The sequence below is a fragment of the Anopheles darlingi genome, chromosome 3 (genome assembly GCF_943734745.1).
Source record: "Anopheles darlingi chromosome 3, idAnoDarlMG_H_01, whole genome shotgun sequence".
Taxonomy (NCBI): domain Eukaryota; kingdom Metazoa; phylum Arthropoda; class Insecta; order Diptera; family Culicidae; genus Anopheles; species Anopheles darlingi.
Window position 1 is genome coordinate 23733091 of NC_064875.1, and position 27222 is coordinate 23760312.

Here is a 27222-nt window from a genome sequence, read left to right on the forward strand (position 1 = left end):
ACTGCTCCTCGGTCGCACCCCATGACGGCTGATTGGTGACGTCATGTGAGACGAACGGCTACAGGATGTGGTACTCGCGAACGGTAAAGCTGCAACAACGGAGCTTTCGTTTAGTAACCTGCACGAGCTTTTCATGACGAGTATGAGAGATGAGTTCCTTTTCTTTGTTCTGTGAATGAAATGAATCAATTTGGGAAGAATGTTCATTTTGGATAGAATTAGAAAATTCGAAATTATGGCTCTTGCATTATAGAAAGTTGTTTTAAATAGCGATTAGTAAAAATTTAAATAAAAATTTCGATTCACCAGCTCAATTAGATTTACGAAGTGCTAATCAAATTCTTTACTACTATATTCATTCTTGAACCATGATCCATCGACGAAAGAAGTTTAGTATTCAATAAATAAGTATTATTTCGGGTGTTTTCGAAATATTTGCACGATTGTGAGAGAAGCCGTGAGCGAAACGAAGACATCAATCGATGGTTTGCGATTGTAAACCGTATGCTCGCATTTATTAAATAGTATACTTAAACAGCTGGTTTGTTTCTTTTTTTGTGTCTTTTTCTGCTCTCGTTTTTCGTATAAATTTTCTACCGATCAATACTCTTTCGATATCGAGAACCTGCCCTCCTACCGCATATACAAACACTCACACACATACATATTCATTTTACCTCACTTTATCTAAATTCCATTGCTGATCGCGTCTCTGGGCGTGTGTTTCAATGCGGGTATATTTGCGCTACCAGTACAGTTCTTGATCATGATGGTGTTGTGTGAGAAATACTACTTTGCGCCGTTGTGCAACGAAGAACGGTGCATTGCACTTTTGCTTTCATCGCTTCTGTTTCAGTTTCAGCATCGAAGAGCGAACACCGGGGCAGGATCGGTTTGCGGTTATTGAACACTTCTACCACACCAGCAGCGCGCGCACACTCGCAATTTGAGAGGCTCTCGATCGATACTATCACAAAGTAAATCAAGCAGCTGTAGCGGTAGCAAAAGGTATTTGAGCATCAAGGAAACGAACGATCATTCTTTAACGTGCGCGTACACGTACGGTTCAATTCCTTCTGCCGATGTGGACCCACACCATCTGGAGCAACAAACAAAATATCTTTCACACCGCCGGGAATGCTATGCGCTATAATGTCTTACAAACAATTTCCAAAAAGCTAAGGACACAACGGGACAACGACCATCTGTTGCTTGTGCGGCGACGATGATCTCTCTCTCTCTCTTTCTTCTACACTTTACACCTCAATGCTAGTCATCACAAAAAACTTAACAAAACCACGCCAACCCGACAAAAGCTACGCAAGCCACGGACCCCGGAAAACGGCATGGAACGGAGTATCTGTTTGTGTGTTTGCGGTTGTACACCGTTTGCTCGAGGCTTTTAAACGCGGCTGTTAATGAAATAGCAACAGCAAACAACAGTGCACATAACGAACTTGAAGTTACCTCAACGATTAACGATCTTGTTTTTAATAGACAGCTAGGTAGTTGCAATCCGTTATTATTGCTGCTGCTGGCCGCACTTTAAATTCAACCGAGAAAGAGCTAATAACAAAAAAAAGGGACAACCAAACGAAACGGTAGTAGAGCTAAAACAAAATATTAAAAGATCAAAATTTAAAAGCAAGAGATAGATCCATTCTTGGCGGCGCAACACATAGCCTAACGGTTCTACTTTGTATCCTATCCGTCCGTTTCCTTGACCTTCCCGCTTTAGCACACCAATCAGCTTACAGCCGATGCTAATACATCCGAAGGACCGATTCGATCCTCGGCGAATCTCACATTCCATTTTGATTGCTTATAGTGCACTCCACTTTCGCGATCCTCTAGCTCACTCACTGCGGTTGCTTCCATGCCTAGTTCTGATTCAATTTCCCAACTTCTCCATACCACGGATAATGCCATCGATTTTTTCTGCACCACCGCGACCACTGCTTCCACCACTGCCACCATCTTCCGCGCCAGAACCGGTCAGATCGGACAGCTCGTCGAGACACTTTTGCCGCTTGCGCACGTTCCAGTGGAGACACTCGGCTAGCGAATCGAACCAATCGGCGATCTGATCCTGGGCGCATATGCTCGGCACTGGGTAGATTGAGGTTGTCACATGTAGACTGTAAGAAGGGAGCGTGTAAGGACATTTGGGTTAGAGTCTGAATGCGCTAAGCACAGAGTACACCACTGTTCGCCGACACATACCTATCACCGTGTAAGAGCTCCTGACGATTTCGTCCATCAAACGACACCCAAGAGCTGTTGCGACTGTCGGGTGAAATCGCAATCTGAAAGATTTTCAATAATAAATGGTATTAGATTTGCTAAAAAAAAAACGAAGATACTAATGCTGTTATTACCTTCAACTCGACACCCGCCGGCAGTACGATCGGTCGGAAGCTGAGCGAATGCGGACAGATCGGGGTAACGAGAATGGCCGGCACGGAGGGATGAATCATAGATGCACCGGCTGCCGCCGAGTACGCCGTGCTGCCCGTCGGTGTCGACACGATCAACCCATCACCCTGGACCGATGTGATGTGCTTGCCGTCCAAAAACAGATCGATGTTGCTCAGGTACGACGAAAGACCACGATCAATGACCACCTCATTCAGCACCTGTCGGTAGTAAATTCAATGCTGTAGCTATAGTGTACACTCCTACCATCAGTTGCTGCTCTTACGACCTACCAGTATGTTGTTCGAAGGATCCTGGGACGATTTGAAGGTCGAGATCTCCTGTTCCGTTTTGTCCTTCCGCACGATGATACAACGAAGACGGCTACGAAGCGTCAGTGCGGCGTGGCCCTCGAGTACGTTCGTCACTTGCTCCTGAAAGTTGTCGAACTGGAACGGGGTCAAGAAACCGAGCGAACCGAGATGGAACGCCATCACCGGTGGAACCGATTTCTGGAACAGAAGCGACGCATACAGCAGCGTACCATCGCCACCGAGACAGATGATGAAATCGATCTTGTCCGTCAGATCGTCCCGACCATCCTTGAAGGTGATCAGTTTATCCTGCAGCTTCGTGAAGCGCTTGTCACCGGTGAGCAGAGCATCGTCGAGGATGGCCGCCTCGACCCACACCACCATGTGCTTCTCGTGGATTAACCACTCGACCAGCTCAACGAACGGTTGCAGTACCTTCGAGTCGCGCACCTTCTTGATGACCAGCACTGCTAGCGGCGGTTTGTACCACGTCAGCCGCTGGCTAGCTGGATCCTGGATTTGCCTGAGTAATTAAAAAGGGCAATTACAAAATTAAACACCACACTTCGTTCGTTCGGGAAGGGCATTATACTCACATCACCATCGCCGAGTTTTTCATAATTCGACCGCATGGTCCAAACTGTTGGAACGGTGATGGTGCGTTCAGACTTCGTGTTCGCCTGTTCAGAAAGAAGCAGAAGAAAAAATACAGAAACAGTATTAGAATGAATCATTTGTTGATGTAGTGTTTGCCGTAAGGAATGCTGATGTGTGAAGCCTGACGTCCTGGAAACTACAGCGGGTACGGTGGACGCAAGATCTGTTTGTTTGCTCCGTTACAAAGCAGCCGTGCTTGAGGGAACTAGTACAACACGCTACCTTGTCAATGACACAATAAGCTGCTCGAATCGCTTGATCATTATCACTACACGTAATGATTGTGCAATGATGTGAGTAATGATGATGATGAACACAGCAGTGTTCCAAATGGATTACACATGAGATCGCCCAGTGAGTAGTTGGCAGTTTATCAATTCAATTAATATTTTGCAAACCCAACTAATTAACATTGTATTAATTCATTATTCGCTTCGCTGGCCTTCTGTTACGGTTTGGTGTGTTGATCCTTTTCATGGTGCTTCGATTGTTTGTTTAATTCATCTATCATTTCGTGATATTAAAAGATGTATTTGAGTCGCATTTTCGTTTCTTCTTTTGAGTTCAATTGTAATCGCTCCAGTTTTAAAAAACAGATCGGATAATTTTTAACGTTTTATGTGATTTTGATGATTTCCTTAAAATTTAGGTCTTCAATTTCGTTGTTTAACAGATTTTTCTTATAATTTTTTTTTTATGTTAAATTTATGCACTTAAATTTATTTAAAAATAAAGCCATAAGAAAAGACAAACCCTTGAGTTAAATGTCCAAAAAGCCAATTAAATCTCGTCGTACATCAAATCTAATGTTCTATAAGAAAACAACAAGCAGCTTCTAACATCGTGCAGATGCTATAACGCATCATTTTGTTCATCTCCACCATGAACAATACGGAAGTGCTTCTCATACAACAAGATCTAGTTTTTTTTAGTTTTATCTCTCGTGCCAAAAGTGCGCCATCATTTAAACTCTAACAAGCCCGCGCAAAAGCTTTCTTTAAGTTGCTCAAGTCGCGAACCACTTGACGCCAGCAGGCAGGGGATGATCGTTTCTGCCTCGTCATTGGAGTGTTAAGAAGCTAAAAGAAATGAAAGACGAAATAAAAAACACCTTCCCTCAACTCAAACACCTCACACACAGCAGCCGTCATTAGCCAACCGAGTGCGGCCCCCTGGCACATATCCTCGCGGACTACGGTCGACCAGTTCATGACGCGACGCCGCTACATCGAAAACGTATTAGCGAAATTGTCAGGGAGGACAGGATTCGGTTTCTCTGTCACACACATGCCAAAAACCGGCACCCGAGCGACTCTTTCGCACCCAATCGACCTGAGATCCGGTCGCCGAGGTACAGAGTGCGTTGGTGATCAACTGGTTAACCCTGCTCCCCCGCCGGAGGTAATATCAAACACATACACACATGGGCACCGCGGCACCTCGACGACGCATAAATGACGCGACCCACGGTTAAATCTGGGGGTCTCCACACCGATCGGCCCTACGACAACGAGGAACGAGGTAGAACGAACCAACGGCGACGTTGTTCGTTGTCGCGCACGCTCCTCATCGTGTGTCCAGTTTTGCGTCATAGCCTTGACGTGGTCTCTGTTTCAACGCCATCCGCCATCGTGACCCTGTGTCGCCCGTGATCTGCCTCCAGCATATTGCCGCAAGATCGTCGTTCGTTCGTTAGTGTCGAGAGTCGCTCCGTGAGCTCGAAATGATCTTCTCAAAATGCCCAAAAAAGGAATCTCGAGCTGCGTCTGCGCCTCGAGCCGTTTGAAGGTTACGAAGGATGGCGCAGGATGGTACAATCCCCCCACCAACTGACCTTTTGGGGCGCCACAGTAGCAGCTGATCTTCTTCGGCCGGAAGAATGTCGTCCTCGGCCTCCGTTCCGTTCGTTCCCGTACCCCTTCCGTGGCTGCCACCATTCTGCTCTCGTCTGTGATGCGGCATTACACCATTGGTACCATTATGCTGCTGCTGCTGCTGCTGTTGGTGCAGCTGTGCGGCTGATACCGGATGATGATTGAAACGCACCAAATCGGCCATAAAATCATCCTTCTCCGTCACCTCCAAACCAGCCATTTTCCGTTCCTTGATCGAAAGGATCACCAGAAATCTTATTTCGAGAAAACGTAAACACTTCACTACTTAGCGTATTAAATGCGTTACACTAAATTGCTACACTAACTACTACTGCGCCGATCACTGCTGCTCATCACACATGGTGGTCTCGAGTGTGCGCGGGTAAAATTGTGCGCGAATGTCGCGAATCTTTAGTGTCTCGCCACGACAAGAACAACAAACGGAAAGCGAAACACTACTATACAGACGCTACTCTAGACACCTCAAACCGGTGGCGGTGTCACGGCGCAACTGAGATGAACCCTCTCCCTGCTCTGTCTGTCTGGCCAGCATCACCAGCAGCCGCAGCTGCGCGAGATCAGCCAAGGATCTAAAGGAGACACGATCACGCCATTGCACCAATACACCAATTCGATGGCCACCGATACTGGTGATCTGTAAGGCAGTAACCCCCCCGTGCAGGCCTCCCCCCCCCCCCCCCCTTTACGTCACTCAGTTAGTATCGCCCACCAACAGGTGTTTTCGATTCTAGACACCAAAAAGGTAAAACCCCGGTCTCTCTCTCTCTCTCTCTCTCTCTCTCTCTCTCTCTCTCTTGCTCGGTCATAAGTGAACTCTCACTCTCTAGGTGGAGGTGACAAGCTGCTGATGTCTGGCTGCTCTCGCTGGTTTCGCTGCAGGAAGGTCAAAGCAATTCGGTCAGTAGCAACAGCAGCAACAGCAGCAACGAGCTACAGTACGATCGATCGATTGATCCTCTTCCCCCTCACAAGAGCAACATCCGATGAGCATACGATGTATAGTGTATGTGTGTCACCGGTACCGGTTCTGAGGAGGATCAATGAAGCGCTACGTCGCTCGAAGAAACTCGTTCCGGTTCTCAGATAGTCTCGTGACTGAGATAGGATACCGGGGGATCTGTTAGCAACGCGTCGAGCCGTCTGGAACAGCACCGTTCATTCCACTTCCATTTTTTGCGCAGAGAGACAAAGAGAGAGCGAGAGAGAGCGGCGATAGTTGCGAACCAGAAGTCACACTCACAATTGTCTTAATGTGGTGAGGTAGTAGTAGTAGATACAGGGACATCGATCGCCGCCGGCAGACATGCACGATCGCGATGGTTACAGGGTGATTCTGGTCACTGTGTTCATAGTATCCTTTTACTCTCGTGATCGAATACAAATTGAAAGTTTGATTGTGATAATTTCATTTAGTAATTTGGCTTCCTCTACAAACAAACGGTTACCGAGCCACTTAAGAAAAGAGTCAGTTACAGGTTAATTATTGATAGTGAAAAGCGTTCTCTGCAAAACTTAGTTCGGTTGCTTGATTCTGTTCAAATGAATTAAAGTTGAAGAGAAACAGAAGCCATTATTTTATCAAGGTTCTGGGCTGGTTAAAATCCGGTTTGGAGAATGCAGACAGCAAAGAAAAACGATTAACGATACCCCCGATGGTGAGATATGATTGGTTTGGCCCAGACTTCAGGCGGCTGTTTCTTGTTTCGTTCAGTTCCACTAAGTGCGCAATTTAATTCTGAAGGTGTCTTAAGTTATAAGTTATGGTAAATTAAATATCAACACTTCGCGATGCAAATAAGGGGTTGTTATGATCAATTTTTTAGACCTCTTTTATGTAAAAAATACATCATTAGTTTTACTGCTTTAACAATAATAAGAAAAACCGATCGAAAGCTCCATTGTTGTGTAAGAGAAGCAGATCTAATTCCTTTGTTACATTAAGAACGCACCATCAGGCATAAAGGCAATAAGTTTTAATTACTTTAAAATGGAGAGCTTTATGACGTTGGCGAGCATTTTGAAGGCGTAAAAAATGTATGACTTAGATCTTTATGCGAATCAGTCTATATGTAAACAAAAGATCAACTAGTAGGGCCTTGAATTGAGAGTGCGTTTAAATTGTTTTAAATAGCACCGGAAAAAAATCTCAGACGATAAGAGAATTGAATGCAGGACCAATGACAAAATCGAAAAAATACTTTACAAACATTGATAAAAATATCCGATTCGCCGATCGAAAATATCGATTTATAACTGGTTTGAGGCAAAGGTGGTTTGAGGCAAAGGGATGTTTTAAATACAACCAACCTTTCCATTTAATTGAATAAACTCTGGAAAAAAGACAGCAGTTAAAATCATTTCACTGGCCATTACCATTGACAGCCACTAAGCAGGTTGAACTAACTTAAACTGCCGAAATAGAATGATAACAATACTACGCCCATTTGCGCTTCCATGAAGGAGGACATCAATTAAATGCCGATGTGGATCCCGTTACCGTCATCTTTGTATTCGTTGTATGAATAATAAAGGTTGCTCTTCTAAAGAGTACTAGGTAGAATCGATTCATGAATTTTGTTCTAAGACTTTTGCTGCCTTCAGACTTCACTTTTGCAGCACAGTAAACTTATATTATCGGAGTTTTAGAGGTATTATGCCGCGTGAGGAGGTTGTGCCTGCTCAAACTATAAAAATAAACTGTTGTCGATTTACTGTCCTGTGTCCTTTACGAGTCAGTAGCAATTTTTTATGGCTCAAACATTGGATCTTTTTTAAAGATCATGTCATCTGTCTTTGACATTACATTCCTATCGTGCTAAAGACGATTAGACACAACTCAAAGATCCCATCAATTAGAATACCCTTCACTGCACGATTGGAGCCACTTCGAAGGATGAGATCACACAATAATGTTTCTGTCTAATTGATTTACCCCGTCAATCATTAACTTTACGCGGATCCTTTTCCCAGTCGTGAGCAAATGAGCGCTTCCTAACGAGCAAATGGAAATTGGCCACCCAAGGGAACTCCCCTTCTTAATGTAGCGACGAAATTGGCCACCGCGAGAATCAATCATCATTACGAACCCGCAAGGAGTCACGTTTCGTCCCCGTTCACTGCCGTTGTCACTAGCCACTTGAACTTGCTTGCTGCTACCGCTACTGCTACTGCTAGGTCATGCCGCTAGATTTGCGCATCGAACCAAGCAGTGATAAGCCCTTTTAAACCACGTCACCGTGACTGGCCGTACCGTTCGTTTTTGGAGGAAGGAAACAGTTTCGCAGCAAAAACTATCCAGCACACCGTACACCGTCTACTAATCCAATCTAAAGATAGCACAAAACTACTGATGTTAAACACGGGACGAGCAACACAGCATCTAGCTTCTTGGCCGAACGTTGGCCATTTGAACACATTGTCAAATCGTGGGCCGTGATTTGTATTTGTACTTGCTGTTGACCGAGCAAATGACCAAACTGGGAATTCACTCCAATTAACACTGGCCGATCGATGGTCTCCGCGATCGTCCGATAACGTCCATTGTTACGGGCTGTTCTGATGGAATCGTTAATGGGTGGCTTACGCACTCTGGAAACTCCGCAAGACGATTTCGATTTCCCAACTCACCTCTCCTTCTCTCAATTCCAGATGGAAGGCATCTTCCTGAATACGATGCCCAGAACGCGAGCTGACGATAGCGAGCAAATCATAACCAAACGAAACTTGAGACACTTGACACAACGACTGCCAGCATGGAGCGGCCCGCGCGAAGTGATTGCAACCGGTGGCGCTAACCTTATCGTACCGATAAGCTGACCGCTACCAACTGACGCCGTATCGTCGTATCGCTTCGAATACAACAAACCAACTTAGGGTGGTTTGCATCATTACCATTCCTTGCTTTGGAAAGCTTCCGGAAGAAATTAACCCAAGAACCCTAGCATGTGGCCGCCCCTCGGCGGACTGCCGTGCCCTATCGCTGAACCGGAATTGATCAAACGCACGGGAGGTTAAACGTGTCCTCGGCCCATCGGATGCGCATTTGTAATGGAAATGCAGACTTTAGGTGCGACTCTATATAAGGGTTACGCTGTTGTTGTTGTTGAATCCCGGTTTCCTCTGTCCAACTCCACACATCAGTAAGCAAAGGAAGCAACAACAAGCAAATGGTATGGGGAGGGTGAGGGATAACCACACTTACGGCCAGGTGCCGGACCTTCTTCGACGCGTATCGGACGAGAAGTAGCCATCGTCGTGCAGATGATCGTCATCGCTCCACTCGACGTGTTTGGCGCCGGTTCGATTGCTGCTACTGCTGCTCCCGAGGATGCTGTGGCCGCCATAAGTTGCCGCCATCATCATGCCGGTACTACTGGTACTACTGCTACCGATGCTGCTGCTGCTGCTGCTACTACTACTGCTGGTGCCACTGCTTGACATGCTATTGCTACTTCTTATCCTAGGGCGTATCACATGACCATCGAAGCTGATCGTGGCCGGATGGTGCTGTAGGTGATGATGGTGATGGTGCTGTTGCTGCAACAAAGCCTTCGACGATGGTGTCACCGCCGTCGTGACCGTTGTCGTCGCCATTGGTCTATCACAAGGGCGCTCTCGCTCGTAACCTTGGCCCAAAATCGAACGCTGTCGCATCCCGTACGATTGCTGTAGGATGCGCTCCTGCATCGAGGATGCCGTTTCCGTTGCGAGTACGATGTGATTGTTGTTCACGAGATCGCACCGTGATCGACGGCCGACGGTTGTACCATCGATGCCGCTAGTGATGCCGCTGGGAGTAGTACGTTGGGACGCGGCCATTGTTGTTGCTGCACCGTTTCCGGCACGTTCACGGTACACTGAGTGGGCACCAGTGAGTAGTGGCCCGGACGAATGGGTTCGGTATTCCTGATCCGATGATGATGCTGATGATGGTTCCGTATCGCGAGTCCACAGCGACGATAACCGGTACTGGACACGCTCCTCGAGCCGTGATTTATGTAGCGTTGCGAGATCCACATCCGATAGGTAGGCCATCGTCTACCTCGCGGCACATACACACACGGACGCACGCACGCCCTTGATATCACGCGCGGTATTTTGATCAGTAACGCACCGTAACAAAGCTAACACTCATGTTCGCGATCGTCTTCTCTAACGCACTTGGACACGCAGACACACGGCTAGATGATGGTGGTATTGGTGATTGGGATTAATAAACTCAATGTTGAGAAAGGTTTGACCGCTTAACTAGTCCCCGGCAGACTGCTACTGGTCACTTCTTATCACTGCGCTATGGCGACGCCTATCTCTATCCGCCCAGGAGCTGTCGCAGCTGCTAACGGCGCTACGTTTAACGTCTGCCTTCGACAACACGACCTGACACTCTGAGCCAACTAGCGAACGGAACGCAAGGCCTATACCCCGCTATAAGAGTGACCGGTCGGTCGGCCGGTCGTCGATCGAAAGCAGAGCAAACAAACTGACGACCGCGTCGCGGACATTATTACGTCACGGCATCGCGGGAGTACTTATCGCCTGTTGGATCGCGTAACGCCGTTTCCGTCAGCCGATGCGCGGAGCCTCAATGTTCCGAGTGGTCGCTGTCTAATCATCCCACCTCCCTTATTCCACGCTTGGTGCTGATAAGCGCCGCTAGTGTCGAGAGCTTCTCGAACTTGTAGACACACTCCTCGTTCCTCGTTACATCCTCCTCGCCCGGTGAATCCAGCGTCCAAGTTACGGCGCAACTAAATGACCTCCATGGGCCGGCAGCCAGCGGGAATCACGCGGCGCGTGCCATCGCCCAAGGACCACTGGAGAGACTTCACACGACGTCTTAGTCACACACTAACGGACTGACTGACTGACTGACTGACTGACTCCCTCCCTGATAGGTGCTTGGTTGCTTCTGCCGCTGATCACGCCGATCGACGCTTGGCTGTCAGCTGACAACACCCTGACCCTGACATACACACACACACACACGCAGCACACAGCTTAGCGATGATGCTGCTGATGGTGATGGAAGCACAGGTGGAGACAATGCAAAGAGAATTGTTCCTCTCCTGATCTTCCACGAAACCGGTTCACTCGGAATCCCATACGCTTTGCAATCTGCGCTCTCCGTGAGGATCGTCAAGCATAGCCGATCAGATTCCTGCAAGGATTGGGATGTTTGTTTTAGCACCTCCGCGCCGATCGCACTTCTTTCGTAATCCGATCCTCTCTCTCTCTCGCTCTCTGCTTCTTCTATTCACCTCTAAATCGTTAATCAATCCAGTAAACAGCACGTCGTTTACAGTGCGCGCGCCCATCCAGTCGGTTGGTCCGAAATTGCAACAGCGGCCCAGAAGCGCGAAGGTCAGACAGACACCAGCAGGGGCAGGAGGTTTTCGGTTAGCCGCGTGCAACGACCTCACGGTCGCCACGATTTCCGATAGCCTCTCTACCGCCGTCACAGCTGCTGCTGCTGCTGCTGCCATCGAAGGTGGTAAGTGGCTTTGGCTTTGGTGTACACTTTCCAAAAAGGCGAGTGCCTGTGTGAGTCTTGGGTTTTGGACTTTGTGCTAGCATCAGGCGCGAGCACGGCCTAGCATTGGTTCAGGGGCGCAACCAATCCCTTCCGTTACCGTACCGCCAGCTACAAGCTTGTCTTAAGTGTCGGTTCTCGCAGCACAAGTGGTGGGGAAAATTGATGAACATTAAGAAGCCGCCAGAGGACCTCGATCGCGTGCGTTGGTTGAGGTAAAGCCCAGAGTCCAAAGCACCAGCCCAGTGCGTGGATAGAAGCAGTTGATGGAAGACAGTGGATCATCAATCTTTTTCGATTTTCGACCAGGTGTGCGCAGAGATAGGGAAACAATTTTGCAATTCCCAAGGAGGTGCCAATTGGTCTGGCCACAATAGTGAGTGGGAATTTTTGGGCAGCTTTTTAGAACCTCTTTTTCCCCCGTCCGATCGCAGGTGTTCATAGGGCCCTTCACCAGCAGGTGACAGTTGTTGCTGTTAATAGCTTAACAACAAAGGGATCGTTTACGACGTTCGGGATTACTAGATTCGTTTTCACAGTGCTGGGGGAGTAAGCGACGACGACCCAGTCCCTAATAACATCGCCTTATAATCCTGCGTCTAGACCAACAAATCATCTGTTCAAATGTACCGAAATCATTTGTAGACACTAAACATTATTTGCCGAATTAAAGTTATCTATGAGCTATAACTTTTAGCGCCTTTGAGCTTGACAATGTTCTTGCGATGTTTGTGTCAAATATAAACGACAAATATGGATGAGGAAGATAAACTTTAGAATATTTTAAAGCTCGGGACAATAAACTGACGTACACGCCCTATAAACCGACAAAGATGGCAAGAGAAAGACGAGCGTAATGCCATTTCTCTTATGAACCCGCGTTTTGGAATGCCAGATAATCTGTGGAGATTCCACAATAATCTGTTGTTAATAATGTGGACGCTAAAAAGTCGCAAAATCTCCACCAGATTATCTTCTGGTCTGGATAAGGAGTTCTCATCAAAGAATTATCGACAAGATCGACCACTGTCGGTATGGTATCTGGTACAACCAACGGAGATCTCCAGAAAGCAGATACGACGTTGACCATCTCTGTAATGTAATCTTCGGGTGTAGTCGTATTGGCCAAGGTAGTACCATTTGCAACATGGCGGTGATGCGCGACTAGCCGTGCGGCTGTGCAACTGTAAACACCACAAACAAAATGGAGACGCAATTGAAGGAGCGATAGGAGCGCGCCCGTGTTCTCATCAGTTGATCTGTCCGTCCGTCCGTCTCAACAAACCAACAGAAACAGCCCTCCTTCTCCTTCTCTTCTCCGTCGTCGTGGGCTCATCATCATTATCATCGTGACGATCATCTCATGGTCTCCACGACGTCGAAGTTGGTCGAAGGTCTTCCGATGGCACCTGTCGAAGGGGTGCCCACCGCCCGACGACACTAGTACATTACGTAAACCTCCAACTCAATGCGCACACTCCAGCAAACTAGCAGCACCAGCAGCACAATCACCGCACTCTACCAAAAGCATAGGCCAACCTCATCCGCAGGATCCAATCCGTGTGCGATCTCGTAGTGTAAAGCGTAACGCGTGGCGTGTATGCAGCGATCAATCAAGCACACAGTTATGCAGCAGCACCAGCAATAACAGTATCGTTGCCCTTGAGCCATTGAGCATAGCCACCAGCTCACACCAGCGCTGCTCACAATCAGCGAACCGTGTACACGCGATCGATCTTCTTCTGGTTTTTGGAATCGATCGAACCGCCGTCACCAGAAGGCCATCGCCAGCGGACGATGACAAACGGAAGAAGAAGTCATTCGCTGACTACCCTCCAAAAATTAATGCCAAATCGCATCGCATCGCCAGTGCGCGATCGTAATCCTGATCATGACCAGGTCCAAAACGGTCAGACATCGCTTGGGCTGCTAATTTGTCAAATTAATATCCCCTTCCCCTCTCGGTGTGTATGTGTTATGCTGACCTGCCGATGGGGAAGCACGGTAACCGGGCAAGGGCAAGAATGTCAAGAATGCTGCTCTTAATTGAGTGTGCCACGGAGACGCTCAACGCTGGAGCTGCTTAAACACCGTCATTAAAGATGCCATACCACGCGCGCGGGCTCCAGGTAGAGACCATCATTATTGACGCTAATCACACTGACAAACGCACTCACCGGGGGGCGTTCGGAAGAAGCAGAAAGGTTCAGGTGATCAAGCAACACGACGGGCCCAGTAGTTCCAGACGGAGGGCTTACTGTGTGCCCTTCCCCTACACCACACGACGATGGGAATGATTATGGGAACGTTGATTTGTGTAAATCGTACGCGGTGATTACAGACACTACTGCGACACGATTGTTACGACCTAGCTAATCACGGCATTCGGGGAGGTCGAGTGCGACCCGTAGCACTAGGTGACATCCTCGGTGAGTAGCGACAGTCACGGAAGACCGTCCGTCCGACCATTACCATCATTTGGTCGTGCATTTTTTAGGATCTCGATTCAATGACCTGTGCTGTACGTTATTACTACAATACTGCGAAGGACATCAGCACCATTCACGATGGATGGATGGGGTTCAAGGGTGGCTGGTCCGTCTCTATCGATCGATCATTCCAGAGAGCTGCCACTCAGCTTCGCTGTCGACGTTCTTTGTAATGAAAAATGGAAAATCTGCTGCCAATAGTTCAAGAGACAAAACAAAACCGACTTCTAGCATTGAATCGTTCAATCGTTAACCCCAAGAAGAAGAAAACCAAACCAGATTTTGCGCAGAAACCGATCGTCCTGCTGCTCGAGCTAGCTTGTTTGTAAATAAAGCGCCTGACGACACATATTCGGGGTCGTGGTCGTGGTGTGATCACGATCATGCGGTGATGCTGCTGGTGCGGGCAGGTTTAAAACGAAAGTTTCTGCAGCGCCCTTTCGACGACGTAGTAGACGTTGATGACGTCGGTTTTTTTGGTGTGCTTGACAGCAAATAAATGTAGCGCCAACACCTGGTGACTGTGACTGGCGGTGAAAATGAGGCCGCCGTGCAGCAGCATTTCTTTCAATATGCTGCTGCTGCTGCTACGATCGCTCTCACTCTCGATCGCCCGAACCCTCGGCCACGGTTGCCACTCTCCCCGGCGGTTTTTGCGTAATCGCGTTGGTCATAAACCCTCCGCTGGACATGGCAGCGGCGACGACGACGGTGACGACGACGACGACAACGACATTTCACCGCCATTAATGCCCGCAGACAACATTAATGTTATTTCTGCTGCTGCTGCAGACTGGAAAAAGTGTATTGCTGGCTGGCCGGCTGGCAATGGCCCGCGGTGACTGCGGCGGCGCGATCGCGGCCCATCAACCGTCTGTGGGTCTGTCACAACTCGTGCAGAATGTGGAATGTGCAATCGCACCACTACACACCATTGCCGCTCCCCCCCATATGACGTCATTATCTCGAGTATGCCGAGACGATTGGTTCTGTGTTCGGTCGGTTCTGACCAGGGAGAGAATTGGCAATATCAGGCCATAACCTCAATTTCTGTGTGGCGCATTGACCCAAGCCACGGTGTTTGTATTGAAGGATCTAGGCCACGGATCCCTCCTCGCTTTCCTCTGTCTCTACCACTCGGGGGCACGGTTATGTCGTTGTTTTGTTTCGTTGAGTTTTCGATGAACTGCCACTGGCTTCGATGGCTGCCAGCTTATATAAAAAAGAGAGCTCCTGCCTGCCTTTGGGGCCTTCCCCAAAATGTCCGTCTGACTGGCAGATTTATGTCACAGCCCCGCGCTCGCTTTAAAATGGCCGACCGAGCCAGGTATCTCGAGCCTGTCATTCGCGAAATTGTTTGCTTCATTCTTGAGCGGCAGCAGGAGGAGTTGTCTCCATCAGTAGCGTTACGAAGCGTTACGCTTTGCGTTACACACGCGTTGCGTTGCTCACATGCGGTGAGCATCCCCCCGAGTAGGCTATGCGCGCGCTAAACACACTTGATGACGTCATCGCACCATCGCACCGGTCACCTTCATTCCACTTCTCAACGGCTTATCATCATCATCATTGTACACGCGGTCACACCCCGGGAATGCACTTTGCGTTTGTCACTAATAGCGTCTCGAAACCGCGAAGATGAAGCGAAGATTATCGGGATGGAGCACTACACCTACAGCAAAAGGGAACCGCACCACAGCACACTACGCCTAATCCCGGTCGTTCGTTTGCACGCACGCACGCTTCGCTCTGGTGCTCGGTCGCACACCCTTTCCGTACGATGGTATTACGCGGACTGGCGCGCACATTGGCGTCTGGCTCGAGGTTTGGCGGCCTGACTGGTCTCGTCTGGCCTGGTCTGGCCTGGTTGGTTGGTTGGTTGCTTGGTCTGTGGCGCGTGAATGGCACGCAGAACGAACGAACGGCAGCAAAAAAAAAACACCCTCTCTCATCTTTAGTGGTAGTAGTAGTCGACCACGTGTAGTCGTGCGGTCTCTCCCTTCAAGCGTCAAAAGTAAACACTCAAACCATCATCTGAACCCACCGCACGCGCGATAATTCGACACACCAGACCACCAGCAACCCCTTCCTCCTTTTGGGTGGTGATCTTCCTCACTCCATCTCGCTCGCGCGCTCTTGGGGAAGCGAAAGAGTCTATCAATCATTACACACACCGCACCTTGCCGCACCAGAGATATAGGAGCAATTGACGGTCACCATCGTCGTCACACATCGTCTGCATCGTCATCAACTATTGTTTCGTGCGACAGTGCTGGCCGAGTGTTCGTGTCACGCGTTCACCACACACACCGTGGGTTGGTGGTAGTGTTGCAGGTGTTGCCCCATGTGGATCCATGTGGATCCATGGCATCCAAGGATGGGTTGTGCGCGCGGTTGCGTGAAGTGCAGTTCAAAACAATGAGATATAAGCGCGAGCGATCGAATCCGATTCTCCCCGACACAGGTTGCGCTCAATGTGCGCTTCTTCGCCAAAGGCCTTCTTTGTTTGGTCGCTGCGACAACAACAGCAGGCGCTGGCGTTGTTACAAAATGGTGCCAAAAACGGCACATACCTCTCGCGATTTATTCGAAATCAAACATCCAACAACACAAGAATGCACACAATTACTGGTCGAGGGATTATGGGGTGGTAATATCTGTGATGTAGGGATACGATAAGGCAACATTGGCTAGAATTTTCTATTGGTTTTCATTTTTTTTGTATTTTATTACAGTTCGAACAATGTGATTTTCTGGATGTGGATCAAAATATTTTGAACGCAAACCCTTCCATGTATTGATCTTTGCAAAAACATCAAATGTACATTGTATTATGTATAACTTACAAAAAAAAAACTATGGAAACCGAAACTTTCAACCTGGTTTTTGCAACCCCAACAAAAATATTATGTATTTTAATAAAAAAAAGTATGTATTTATGCACTTCCATGTGTATTGTATATAATTTTTTAATAATGCACATTTACAGAAATGCAAATTTTCGCGTTGTTTTGCAGAAACAAATAAAAATTAATGTATTTATGGCATAATAAATTACAAACTGTGACGATTAAATGAGCAAAAACTTCGCTTAAGAATGGCATGTTTAACAATTAACTAAGATTAAGGTCGTATAGGGCATAAATCTATTGTTGTTCGTCTTTTTTTCTTATGAGTTTCCAGAGAGAATTATTATTTTTTTAAATAATTTTGGGAACATTTCGAAAAGAAAAAGAGTGATGGTTGAAATGATATATCAAAAATAGTTTTAAATTATTATTTCCATCATCCTTTTAATGATTAAATCGAAAATTAGTAAACACTTAAGATTAGTAAGTATAAAAGTCTTGACAAATAAAATATAATTTATATGGGATTCTACAACCAACATTTGGATTCGATCTTACAAAACACTTCACCATTTTCCATTATCTTCGCCGATTAACAGATAATTATGAAGAAAAAAATCCCAAAACTTACGCCTGTAAGTCTGACTCACTGAGTATACTTCTTTCGCAAATTAGATGGTTCTTTCTTTGTCTAAACGTAGCATTTCTCAGTTGAGCATAATCTTGGATCAAAAACAAATCTACTAAGCATTTCCTTACTATCAGTGTATGTATCGTAAATTAAGGTTATGCAAAGGTTGCTAGACGTCTAGATATTTCTTCCAAGTATGTTATACACGTGCTTTGAACATTCGAGTTGCGTGCGATAGTGCCCTTATCTATACTGGCATATTTTATCATTTCGCAGTGGAAGACCACTATAAACCAATGGCGCGTACATTGTTTCTAATTGTGTGCTCACATAAAGCGCTGAATCAGATGATGATTGGTATCACGGAAATAGTTGAACAACAGTCATATACCATTTTGCTTTGTCATTATCATTTAATAAACGTTCTTGGCTGCAATTGCAATTCGTAATCGCAGTTTTATGGCAGAGAAACCCATTCTTAAAACGTCACGATCATAATAGAAACGCGCTTCTACCGCCCTGCGTGTCGGTCGCGATATCATGCAGAACCTGCATGTCATGTTGACCCAGTTTCTAGAAATTCATTTATTATTTATCGCCATGCAGCCAGTGGGTGAGGAGTAATTTTGCAGAATGGATTATAAGTCAGGTGAGAGAGTAGCATCGATTTAGAAATCGATACCACCGAGTTCATCGACCATAGAATGCAATACTATAATTCCAATAATACCATTAAAATCGCGTCGGTGAAGCCGAACGTTCAATTTCGCTGCACTATACACATCATAACGGTCCCCAGCCGGGGACCGGAGTATGGGTTTAAAAATAATGAACTCAAAAATCTAAAATGATCACAAACCCAAGCGCAGCAGTGCCGGACCGTGACGACGCTGGAGATCGATGCTTATGCGCCGCTCACACCTTCTCCTGCATCGCACTGTTCCGGTTCGATGATTTTCTAATTAATCTGTGCATCGGCCGAGATTGCATCATGATGACGAACGTTATATCAGAGCGAACCAATGCGAAGATTGCGCTGAAATCGCGCCAATCACAAAGGGGCTCTCGAGAGGCGAACGGACGCACAATCCGGAACTGCACCGGAAGTACCGTGAAGGAAAAGCATTGCAAAACAAACCACACGGTGCGGTATGAGAGAGTGCAGCGCGCGTAGGGCATAAGACGATCGGGAACCTACAACAAAAGGTGCTCGTTCGTTAGGGGAACTAACCGCCCGTGTAGGGTTAAGCAATAAAGGCCAGCCGGTGTATCGAAATAAAAATGGAATTACTCCCGTTGGAAAATGCATAAACGCTTCATGTTGCACATAATTGTCCACCACCCTCTTTACAATTACGCATCATATCATATCATGCAGTTTATCAATGCTAGGCCTTTAATACAGGCATTGTTGACATAATGCGTAGAAAAATGATTTAACGTCAAGAAATACCTTAATGCCATAAAGTACTTGGGGTATTTGTTTCACCATTTTACTACGAAACGAACGGCATTTTAGCCGATTTCATTTTTCATCAAATGAAATGCCTTTGGAATTGCCAAGAGTGGATCACGAATTCGTGTAAATAAATTGCAAAGAGAGACAATAAAGCAGACAAAATGAAAATGGAATGCTACAAGGCAGCGTCTGAACACGTGGACAGCAGATCATCCGACTAACAATCAGAAGATTGAACCTCAATTATTTTGATTGGCCTTTTAAATGAACGGTAGACATTTGACTACCATAAATAATCTATTGTTGATAGAACAAGATAGGTTTGCAAAGAAATAAGAAATGCAATAAACCATTTTTGTCCTTTTTTTTCGGAATAACATTTCATATTTGCATGCACCATTAACAAATGAGCGTACATATGGCATATATTAATAAAAGCATTCCTTCGATTCAAAATCAGAACATTCCTAGGCCTGGATGGATTAGTTTAAAAAAACGAATAATTTGTGGTTATTTGCACAAATAGGTTGTTTGTAGCATAATTATAGCTATAAAAATATGAGTAATCAATATTTTGTAAAATTTGATTTTGTAATTTTTTGTAAATTTGAAGACAGTTTCAAACTTTAAATAGAGACTGTCACACTGGAATTTGATTAGAATATTAATTCAAAAGCATGAAAACTGTTTTAAGGAAATTTATAACAATTTTCAGTAGCCAGCGGTAAACATTTGGCACATAAGCTCAAAATCCAAAATGATCCAAATCATTGACGAACATTGGATAAATTCCTCCAAAGGAGCACATGATTAAAGAATCATTTGGTAAGCATGTTAGCAATAAAATGTATAAGTAGGACAGACATTTCGAAGTGATCAGAATGACCAAGTTTATGATTCGAGGGTGTATCAAATATAAACAAGACTTTATTTGAAGCAAATTTATTTTTAGTTTAAACGCACAAAAGGTATTTTTTTATTTTTCTTCATAATCTCCTGATTCCGAAACACATTTTTCCCAGCGGACAGGCAGCTTTTCAATATGTTTCTCGTAGAAAGATGTTGGTCGTTTTTGCAGCCAATAGCGCAAATGAGGTTTCATCCTCAGTATTATTTGTTATTATCAGTATTATCTTTTGTCTCCCAAAATTTCCTTGAGAGAGATAAACACATGAAAGTCACAGGGTAACAGGTCAGGACTGTAACGAGGGTGTTCCAATGTTTCCCACCTCAGTTACTCCAATTTTTTTCCTAGTAATGGCTGCATGTGTGCGTGGGCGAGCATTGGCATGAAGAGAACCACTTCCTTTATCAATATGTCGCACATTTAGAGGTGATATGCAAGTCCGATCTCACTTAAAACATTACAAGAATCGGTCGCATTAATTGTCCTGTAGTGATACGACGTCTGTCTTTTTCAATAAGCCGCTTAAACGACCTAATGATGTGCGGTCTTAGGCTGGTGCGACGTCTGCGGTTATGGCTCTCATTTTCAACACGATTACGACCCATAAAGATTTTTCTAAGCTATGCAACCACTAAGCCTCGCGACAATGGCTCTTCCGGGAAGTATGCAGTCGATCTCCTCAAGATTTCGATCAGTTTTACCCCTTCTACGGCGAGAAACTTGATTATAATATGGAAGGTACCTCATGCAGCAAAATTATTACTGTGGACACTGAGAGTGTCAATGAGGCGATCCTTTTCCTACTCCTGACAAACCAACCCAACAACTAAAAAAGCGAGAACGTTCTATCTTCATTTTTCCAGAATCTTTTCGAACGGCAGGTCGACGTCCCTAGCTTCGAAGCAAGAATGCCCTCCAAACCTGTCTCTAGGCACTCTGGAACAATCCCAATTCGTTGAGCAACTCCCACTGACCCATATTTCTCAATTTTGGCATTGATCTTTCTCCCACAAACAGTTTTAAGCGTGTTAACTGAATCATCGGTTTCCAAGACTTCCTCCTCTGACTACAAGGGATTATTAGGACTCCTAGGATTTTTTTAGGAACTATGAACCACCGTCACGTTTAAGAAGCAAGGATGTGAACTCACCATTCTCGCAGAGCTTCGCGGTTTTCTGCGTTCTCCTCGGGCGGAGAATTTGTTCCGTTGCCGTTCATTGTTTCATGCGTTCTTCTCTAGCTTCCTTCCTGAGGTCAATTACGTGCGGCTCTTCTTTCGTTCGCTACGTGGTGCAGCTCTGCATCTCCTAAACCACAGCGCCAGGGTGGTTATGGGGTGGTTGCGGTGACCGGTGCACCGGTATTCACGGCGGAAGTCTTGAGAGCGAGCGCCTTATGATGAAATCACCGTAGCAACCAACGCTGGGCTGCTTACACGTACTCCCATTCCCAATCACAACCACAGAATCTCTTGGCAATTCGTCGTGACTTGCGGTTCGCTTGTTTGTACTATCCTCATATTATCTAACCGGGTCTGCTACTAAAATCGTCATCAACAGCGCTCCCGAGAAGATTTGTTTACTTTTGCGGTGCGTTCCGAGAAACCAGCTGATCAGCATCCAGATTCGATCGGGAGACCAGCTTTTCCGGCGAAAGTGGCTCCAACGAAAGCCGAAAAGGGAAACACAGCACACAGCACCAAAGAAATACGAAAACAAAACCAACCCAGAAGCTGGGTCACGGAAAATGCGGATGCGGTGAAAGTTTTTAGCTCTTGATGTGAGATGCACTTAGTAAAAAACACTTAGTAAACACGCGGCGCGGCCCTCTTTTCTTCGTTTCTGAGAGATGATTTACACATTTTATTCGTACCTGCTACCGTTTTCGATATGCAATTGCATATTTACTTACTACAAAACGCGGAAAACGAGGTGGAAATGCTGGAGCCAAGGCAAGGTGTTTAGGCCCTGCTACACGGAGTATTGTTTAAACGTAAGGGTTAAAAATAAACGGTTTGTCTTTAATTTGTAAATTTACGCGTAATTTACGCTTCGTGTAGCAGGGCCTAAAAGCTGCTCGAAAAAGAGTCGTTTACAGCACTGCGGTTTTAGGAGTCGGAAATTCGAGCGGTCCGTCGAGCAGTCGGAGCCGTTCCGGAAAACCTCACGCCACGTGAAATTAGGCAGCGGGAAAGTTGCGCCACGTGATCGCTTGAATCCTTTTTGATTTTATCGGCATTACTCCGGTACCATGTCTTCGCGAGGAATAATTATAATGATTGAGAATTATGCTGCTGAAAAGGTATAACAGAAGGCGCAATATCAAACAGAATCGCATGCCTGGAATCATCTATGGCACCTCCAGCTGCTTATTCCAGCATGATGCCCTCCTTCTTAATAATTCCACGATTCCCTCCTACTGTGATAATTTAAAGGTCAGAATGATTTAAAATCTACTCTGCTTATATTGCTTATGAAATGCTTCGGAATAGCCGTTATAGTAACAATTTGGTTCATCATCTAAATAGACGTCTGAATGCAATTTATGGTTCCCCAATTAGGGTTTCACTTCAATAAAACAACGATTATTATTAATTTTATACTCAGACGATTGTTAAAGCTCCACGGAAATTGAGAATTTTTGAAATATCCATGTTTTGGTACACTACATCGCATCGATGAATAGTATACCATAGTATAGGAGTGCAAAAGAAAATCTGCGGGCAGCCAAAAAAATTAGCGTCAGCTATAAAATTAGCCAGGCGATGTTCCTTTTGTTTAAATCAAGCGAAATTTATCACTAACGAGTGGTTTATGAAGAATAGCTGAATAATTGGCGAAAAATCGCCGAGAATCGGCCAGCATCTCCGAAATTCTTCAAAATCTCACTGTTTTTTTTGTGTTTATTTGTTCACCAAGTACTTACAAACTAGAAATGTTTCTTATGTGTATTTGCTCTAGCTCATTGCTACTGAGACTCCTTTTTGCTGGTTTCTGTTTGCACAGTCCCCGTTCCACACAAAACATATGCAGAATCTTCGGTACGTTATTTATGATTACTGCCCGTACCCGCTCGAGATGGATGGATTATGACAAAAACCCAATTCCCCTTACATGGTAGGGTGTCGGATGGAGCATAAAAAACCAATCCCCTCGGCTGCTGGTTTAATAGCTTTTTCTCCCTTTTCCTACACGGACAGTAATGCAACGAGTGCGAGTGCGGCCCAACATTATAACCCTTATTAAGCCACTCGACCATCAACCTTGCCGTCCGTGAAGATCGAAGGAGATTTTTTCCTCTACTTTGGTAGAATCCACTTTTTGAAAAAGCAAAAACCGTGATCACCCCCTCCCGGTACGCACTATCACAGCGTAGGACATTCAACACACACACACAGACTGTCTGAAGACTCTGTTCAGCCAACCAGTTGCCGGCCAGTATGGAGTGTGTATGAGTAGTATACGGAGACGAGAAAAAAAAACAGGGAGAAAAAATTAAACAAACCTCCCCCCCCCCTCCCTCACCCACAAGCCACAGCACCTTCAGCATCTCAAGGTTCAAAGCCCGACGCCATCAAATCTCACCGGCAGGCCAGCATGTGGAGGTGATCATGTTGTTCGATCGATCCTCACCCGCGTTAAACACGCTGCCAAAAATGCGAGGCAACGAAGATAAGCAAACATGTGCTCCAACGTAACCGGTGTCGGTCGCGAGGATGTATGCGTTCGTAGAGGTCTCTGCACACCTGGAATGTTCCTACTGAGAGAAGTTTGCTTCGCTTTGAATAACAATGAGGCAAAGCGGATCGCAACAGAAATAGTACCAACACCCGCTTCAGCATCTCGGTGATCATGCGTTCAGGATGCTGCTTTTGGAGCAGCCCCTGGCGAGTCTCCCCCAGAGACTCGGCGCGCGACGCTTTTTACGGCCGCTTTTATGAATGAATTGCTAGCCAACCCTTCATTGACGGTCCAGTGAGAGGGTAGAGGGGGTTTGAGGTAACGAGCGACAATACTGCGAACGAGACAACAGCACGGCCATAAATCATCGGTACCACACGTGGTGGAGGTGACCAAACGTGGAATGTGTCGCATAATGTGAACCGCACGCTGCCTGCTACATAAATCGCGCTTGTCGATCTCGGGTGATCGAAGGCGCAGCTGTCAATTAGGTTATGATGAACGGGCACCGCGAAACCAGATAGATGCAACAACGTAACACGCACACGCTCGTTCGCTCGGGGACACAATCGGTTCTCATTACGAAGTACCGGTAAAAAACCAAACATTTACCTTTGGCACGTATGATCTCGTCTAGTGGACGTCACGTGTTGCTATATCCTTTCGATTAGGCGCCGTCCCACTAGAGTGCTTGTTAGCGAGCTATACAAACTCACTGCTGCCGTGTTGCTCGTTATCGCTGTCGATATTGATACATCTAATATGCATCTAATTGTTGAATTCCTCATCGTGGTTACAGCGCGACTAAAGCGTGCATAGCGGTGCATCTCACGATCGTTTTGTGAGTCGTGAGGCTTGCATACTGCGATCGCATACATTAAAACGCTTTTTCCCATGGACCATGCGGATATAACGGCTAAATCGTTCGTAGAGGAAGATGGTCGTCGAGGAATTCCAAGAATTGCAGTCATCATTCGCTTTATCTGTACAAGTTCCCATCGATTAAAACTTAAAATACACACATTTTCTGTCTGAAATCACACGTACTATCTGTTGGCAGACTGGCAGACTGGCAGTCAAGCCGTCTAGAGCATAATAATTGCACTGATTCTCACGGAGCCCCTAGAAGCCGCTGCGCAGGTCCTTGACATTCTGCCGGATCCGCTACATGATTACTAGCCGGATCGTCGCCCGACCTGCGGACCGCGCTTCGAAAAGCAATGCCAATGACAACAACAAAAAAAAAACCCTCAGTAGACACTGGTTCAAACTCTAAAATCATTCGGCTATAATCGATCGCGTGGCTATGTTCTTGTTCAGACAAACATGAGAGCCGCGGTAGCGGGAGTCGAAGTACCGAACAAAACCGTCCCTGTCCACAGAAGGTTAACGAAGGTTCTCAGAGCTAATTATGATGTACCGGATACGGTATGTCGTAAAGTTATTTGGCACTGAACGGGGGGAGGAAAAAAAACTACAAAACCTGAATAATCGAAGCGCGTTCCAGGGCAATTTAGCTTCAGAGATTCCACAAGTTCCAGTCGCACAGGAGGCGTGGAGGATGAGAAGTCGTATAAAAATGCAAATATAATCCGGAAACTATTCTTGCCTGATGGGGAGCTCACCGTAACCGGATTATGGTTCTAAAAGTTCGCTAAACAATAGTGATTCGTTTGTGAAAAAACTCGTTCGCGTGGGACCGGATTGAGGCTCGTGAGAATCCTGTCCATCTGACGAATGGTTCGTTTCCTTTTTATCATGCTTCTACTATATAACCAACACAACAAGAAGTCGAGCGAAATTTGGTCAAACAAAAGTGTTTCCGCATGTCGAGTCACGTCACGCTCCAGTTTGCACCAAGCGACGGTTTTAGCGGCAAGGTGTTACCGGTGACAAGCCCGGCGGTTTGATCACTACTATCGAAACATCGCACCTCAGCGGGATGTTATGATCAACGTTAACCGATCGTGGCGATCGTTGCAGACTTACCGGAATTGTTTGGTTTTATCCTGCAGATTTGTAACGAGCGTACGTCTCAATGGTGCCGGTGATGCTCCGGGTGATCCATCTTGGTGCGGTTGCTGGTGGTTCTGTTGCTGCAGCAGCTGCTGCTGCTGTTGCTGCTGTTGAGCAACGATCGCCCGGGCGAGTATGAGATCTTCCTCTCGCATGGTTGTGTCTTGATACGATCGTATCGTACCAGTTCCCTTTCCAAGCTACCGATCGAGCTGTAGTGGTACACTCTAGACAAACCGAATGTCTAGGCCGTGGCCTTAAACCAAATACCGTACTTTCACGTGTGTTTGCGGATATTGAACAGCTTCACTAGTGCTGGTTTTCGGAACTGCGCATATGGCGGAAGCAGTAAACTCACTGTACGAATCGATACCGCATTGAACTGCCACAAAATTATTCGGATAACTGAGCCACGCCGGGAAAGGAAGACGCTTCGTAGAAGCTAGACTTCCTTAACTGGAGATCAAGAACAAAAGACACTGAAATAGCGAACTTCGAAACCACTTCGCTTTGAGACTCTGCTTAAGATCTTCTCGCAGTATCGACACGTCCAGCTTTCTCACTCTTTAGTAGTATCGATCCGCTGTGATCTCTACCGCGTCTGCAGAACCGATCATCGACCTAGGTGCGCATGAGCATCTTACGAAGTAAGTTCACTAAGCGACTAAACGCACGCACGCACGCGTCTGCACGCTCGAAGCTACGAAGATACCGAACGATCGCGGTAGAACGGCGCCAACAGACTGAAGTATCAGCATCGAGATGCTTCCCTATTTACTACCTCGTGTTCCGCGTACGTCTCGAGTCTGTTGTCGTGCGGTGCGGATGGGGCGGAATCACCCTTCACTACACCACAACCACAGGCGGCGGCGACGACGACGGACGAGTTTTGTTTTTTGGCGGGGAGCAGCTAGTAGTGGCAGCAAGGGGTGAGACTCTATAGGCGACCCCGCCACGAAATGTTCTCTCCGACTTTTACAGCTTCACGCTCACTCACATGACCGTGGGGGTCTGGGCGCGTCGTGACTCCATCGTCCGGCTATGCGAGCACGCCGCTTAGCCCTGGAGGATGAGGAGACACTCTGGTGTCGCGATCGCGCGTTCGTGGATAAACATTTTCATGCTCTTGCCATACCTGGTCCAGGATGCCGATGGTGCCCTTCCGTGAGGGAGCGATCGATTGCAGCAGGATGTAACAACAAAACAGCAGTGGATAGGAAGCGATCGTGATCGCGACAGGTCAGAACAGAAGGTGTAAGTAGACGACGTTGGTCCAGTGCAGTAAAGTGTGTTTCATGAAGGGCTTTAAGGGCTTTTGAATGTGGTTACAGTGCAGTTAGTTTAACAACGGATGTTGTTTAGGGTAGAGATCAGTTATAGG

The 27222-nt window shown here is 46.4% G+C and overlaps 1 protein-coding gene across 7 annotated transcripts; it reads right to left on the reverse strand.

Annotated features, from left to right (window-relative positions):
* Positions 1-446: 446 nt before the first annotated feature.
* On the reverse strand, positions 447-26570 carry LOC125956598 (NAD kinase-like). Of its 7 annotated transcripts, none has more exons than XM_049688647.1 (7): positions 15994-16370; positions 9483-10461; positions 3326-3409; positions 2709-3252; positions 2379-2636; positions 2224-2306; positions 447-2138 (listed from the first exon to the last, which is right to left on the reverse strand). In XM_049688647.1, exons 2-7 carry the CDS (start codon positions 10313-10315, stop codon positions 1892-1894), a joined length of 2049 nt encoding a protein of 682 aa, XP_049544604.1. In that variant the 5' UTR covers positions 10316-10461; positions 15994-16370; the 3' UTR covers positions 447-1891. The 7 variants fall into 7 exon arrangements, with proteins under 7 accessions (XP_049544604.1, XP_049544603.1, XP_049544602.1 ...); XM_049688646.1 differs by having other exon boundaries at positions 15976-16370; XM_049688645.1 differs by having other exon boundaries at positions 15832-16370.
* Positions 26571-27222: the final 652 nt, after the last annotated feature.